The sequence below is a fragment of the Nicotiana tabacum genome, chromosome 3 (assembly GCF_000715075.1).
Source record: "Nicotiana tabacum cultivar K326 chromosome 3, ASM71507v2, whole genome shotgun sequence".
Lineage (NCBI taxonomy): Eukaryota > Viridiplantae > Streptophyta > Magnoliopsida > Solanales > Solanaceae > Nicotiana > Nicotiana tabacum.
The window spans coordinates 157,344,389-157,348,362 of record NC_134082.1 but is presented as its reverse complement, the minus strand read 5'-3'; the positions used below and the strand labels follow the sequence as shown (position 1 = coordinate 157,348,362).

The 3,974-nt window shown below is 39.5% G+C and overlaps 1 protein-coding gene across 1 annotated transcript; it reads left to right on the top strand.

Annotated features, from left to right (window-relative positions):
* The first annotated feature begins 1,256 nt into the window (after nt 1–1,256).
* LOC142177606 (uncharacterized) lies at nt 1,257–2,981 on the top strand. Its single transcript, XM_075246818.1, has 2 exons — nt 1,257–1,530; nt 2,845–2,981. The coding sequence occupies exons 1-2, from the start codon at nt 1,257–1,259 to the stop codon at nt 2,979–2,981; spliced, it is 411 nt and encodes a 136-aa protein (XP_075102919.1).
* Nucleotides 2,982–3,974: the final 993 nt, after the last annotated feature.

The following is a 3,974-nucleotide window of genomic DNA, read 5'->3' as shown; positions in this document are numbered from 1 at the left end:
CATTGAAGCTGGATTTATTCGGGAAGTTAAATACCCAACATGGGTTTCAAGTATTGTCCCTGTAAGGAAGAAGAATGGCCAGATTCGAGTGTGTGTCAACTTCAAGGATCTCAACAATATGTCCTAAAGATGAATTCCCGCTTCATATTCCAGAGCTGATAATCGATGCTACTATTGGGTATGAGGCAATGTCGTTTATGGATGGTTCATCAAGCTATAACCAAATTCGCATGGAACCAAAAGATGAAGAGTTAACTGTATTCCACACCCACAAGGGTATTTATTGCTACAGGGTAATGCCTTTTGGCTTAAAGAACGTTGGTGCTACTTATCAAAGGGCTATGCAGAATATTTTTGATGACCTTCTCCATAAAAATGTCGAATGCTATGTGGATGACTTGGTGGTAAAATTCAGAAAAAGGGGCGACGCCTTGAAAGACTTGAGAATGGTGTTTGAGTTACTTCGGAGGTACCAACTTAGGATGAATCCATTGAAATGTGAGTTACTTCTGGAAAGTTCATTGGTTTCATTGTCCGACATCGAGGGATCGAAATTGATCAAGCCAAAGTGGATGCCATTTTGAAAATGCCCGAGCCCTGTAATATTCATGAATTGAAAAGTCTGCAAGGAAAGCTAGCATAAGTTAGGAGATTCATCTCGAACCTAGTTAAGAGGTGCCAACCATTCAGTCGCCTTATGAAGAAAGGTGTCCCTTTTAAATGGGACCAAACGTGTAGCAATGCCTTTGAGAGCATTAAATCCTACTTGATGAAGCCTCTAGTTTTGGCAGCCCCTATACTTGGAAAGCCACTGATACTATACATTTTAGCACAAGAAAGGTGTGTTGGAGAATTGTTGGCCTAAGAAAATAGTGAAGGGAAAGAAAAATCCCTTTACTACTTGAACATGATGATGACACCAAATGAGTTGAATTATTTGCCAATTGAAAAGTTATGTTTGGCGCTAGTCTTCTCAATCCAAAAGTTGAAGCACTACTTTCAAGCTCATGTAGTTCGTTTGGTTCCTAGAGCAATCCCATCAAGTTCGTGATGTCAAAACCTATCCCTAGTGATCGACTAGCAAGGTGGTACCTCCAGTTTCAACAATTTGAAATCGTGTACATCCCTCAAAAGGCTATTAAAGGACAAGTGTTAGCGGACTTCTCGGCAAATCACCCTATACCTGATAATTGGGAGCTAACTACGAACTACCTGATGAGGACGCCATGGTCATTGAAGTTCAGCCTCTATGAAAGATGTACTTTGATGGTGCTGTACATCGCGGAAGAGATGGAGCTGGTGAAGTATTTATCACTTATCAAGGTGAAGTTCTGGCCTACTCTTTTATGTTGACGCAACTCTGCTCTAACAACGTTTCTGAGTATCAAGCACTAATACTTGGGCTTGAAATGGCTGTCGAAATAAAGCGGATACAATTGCAAGTCTTTGGTGACTCTCAGTTAGTGGTCGATCAGCTTCTAGGTAGTTATGATGTAAAGAAGTCTGAACTACGCCCATATCATGATTACGGTAAAAAAATTAATAGTATAGCTCGGTGATGTGACTATTCAACATGTGCCAAGGAAATAAAATAAGAAGGCTGATGTTTTAGCTGCTCTAGCTTCATCGTTAACCCTGTCTGATCAAACGCAAGTTACTGTCTGCCAAAAATAGGTAGTACCGCTGCCAAATGAGGCTGAAGGTGAAGAAAATGAACTCAAGCATCTTGTCATTATTTCTGAAGTTGAGAAAGAAGAATGTCGACAACCCATTATCGACTTCTTATGTTATGGGATACTTCCAGAAAATCCAAGGAGAAGGACTGAAATACGTCGTCATGCACCTTGCTTCCTTTACTACAAAGATACTTTATACAGAAGGACATTCGAGTAAGTACTCTTGTGATAAGCACTCCAAGCTTTGCAAGAGGCACATTCTAGGGTATGTGGGTCACACCAGTCTGGACCAAAGCTCCACTTCCATATAAAAAGGATGGGATATTATTGACCAATGATGGTAAAAGATTGCATGGACTACGCTCGAAGATGCAAGGCTTGTCAATTCCATGCGAATTTTATCATCAACCTCCTGAAGTATTGCACCCGACTGTTGCATCCTGGTCGTTTGACGCTTGGGGATTTGATGTTGTTGGACCACTGCCAAAGTCCTCTGGTGGGCACCTATACATCTTGGTTGCAACTGACTACTTCTCAAAATAGGCTGAAGTTATGGCTCTTAGTCACGAATAAAAATGTTGCAAGTTTCATCCGAGTAAACATAATCTATCGCTTTGGCATTCCCTGTTATATAATAACGGATAGTGGCAAGACATTTGACAATAGGTTGATGAACAAGATTTGTGAACTCTTTGGCTTCAAGTAATGTAACTCTTCTATGTATAATGCTTCCACCAATGGTCCAGCCGAGGCATTCAATAAGACTCTATGCAACTTGTTAAAAAAAGTCGTCTCCAAATCCAAACGGCATTGGCAAGACCGCATGGAGGAAGCTCTGTGGGCATATAGGACAACTCACCACACGCCAACACAAGCGACCCTTATGCACTCGCTTATGGAGTCTAAGTCGTCTTGCCACTCGAGCATCAAATACCTTCATTACGATTAGCCATTCAAGAAGAGATCACTGATGAAGAAAATGCTCGACTTCGATTTGCAGAGTTGGAGGCTCTTGATGAGAAGAGGTTGGAAGCTCAACAGAGTCTGGAATGTTATCAAGCTCGATTGTCTCGCGCCTTCAATAAAAGAGTTCGCCCGAGATCCTTTCAAGTAGGAGATCAAGTCCTTGCCATACGAAGACCCATTATTACTTCTCATAAGCCTGTAGGGAAGTTCACTTCAAAATGTGAGGGGCCATATGTCGTGCAAGAAGCTTATTCAAGTGGGGCTTACAAGCTGGTTGATACAGATGGCATGAGAATTGGCCATATCAATGGCAAGCTTTTGAAGAATTATTATCCTTGAAGTTGCAATGCTCCTTAACGCATGAGCCTAAACTGTATGTTCCTACACTCCTAGCCCGCATAAGCCTAAACTGTGTACGGCCACAAAAACAAAGAGTCTGCTAGGTTTAAAACCTCGAAAGAGGCGGTCTAGGCACAAGTTAGGACATAAAAAATTTAAAATATATATATATAAAAAACAAAAAAAAAACACCCATTTTGAACTACGGTATGACTTCATCCTCTTCACTGAGGTAAGTATTCGGAGTTTAGTTGCATGAGTTTAAAAGATACATAGTGCCTCAATTATCATTCGAATGAAGTACGATGGAATGTAATCCATTCGATCAGCACTTGAAAATCGAGATGAGAAACAATTCTTCAGTTAAGCTTTGGATCCCATTTGATTTAAAGGGGGCAAGCTGCTATGGTAAAATGGTGTCTTCACTGAAATGATGAAAATATTTTCATCAAAGTCTGGGGATTCGCTATGTCTTCATGTTCGCATAACCTTCAAGAGAAGAGAGGCGTCAAAAGGGAATACAAATATAAGAAGAAAGATTCCTGGGGCACAACGTTTCAAATTTAGTGAGACTTAAACCCAAGATATTTGTGAGAATGGATCTTTTAAATTTTGTTTGATAGCAAGAAAAACGTCTTGTGATCCCGAGGCTTCCATACCAAAACATAAAGGTTTTGACGAAGTCGCGCCAATTCGAAAATGTCGGTATATTAAAATCTTATGTTGATTTTGAAATATTATCTGAAACTATACTTAAGGTATTAAATCCAACATTTTTGGAAATTTTTTAGATTTTGGAGTCTTGTTTTCATAAAATGAAATGGTTCGTGATTGCTACATTCCTATATCAAGGTATAAAAAATTTTGGTGAAGTAGCGCAAGTTTGAAATTGTCAGTGTGTCGGAATTTTATGTTGACTTCGAAATATTATTTGAAACTATCCTTAAGGTATTAAATCTTGAAATTTAGATATATTTTATATTTTGAAGTTTG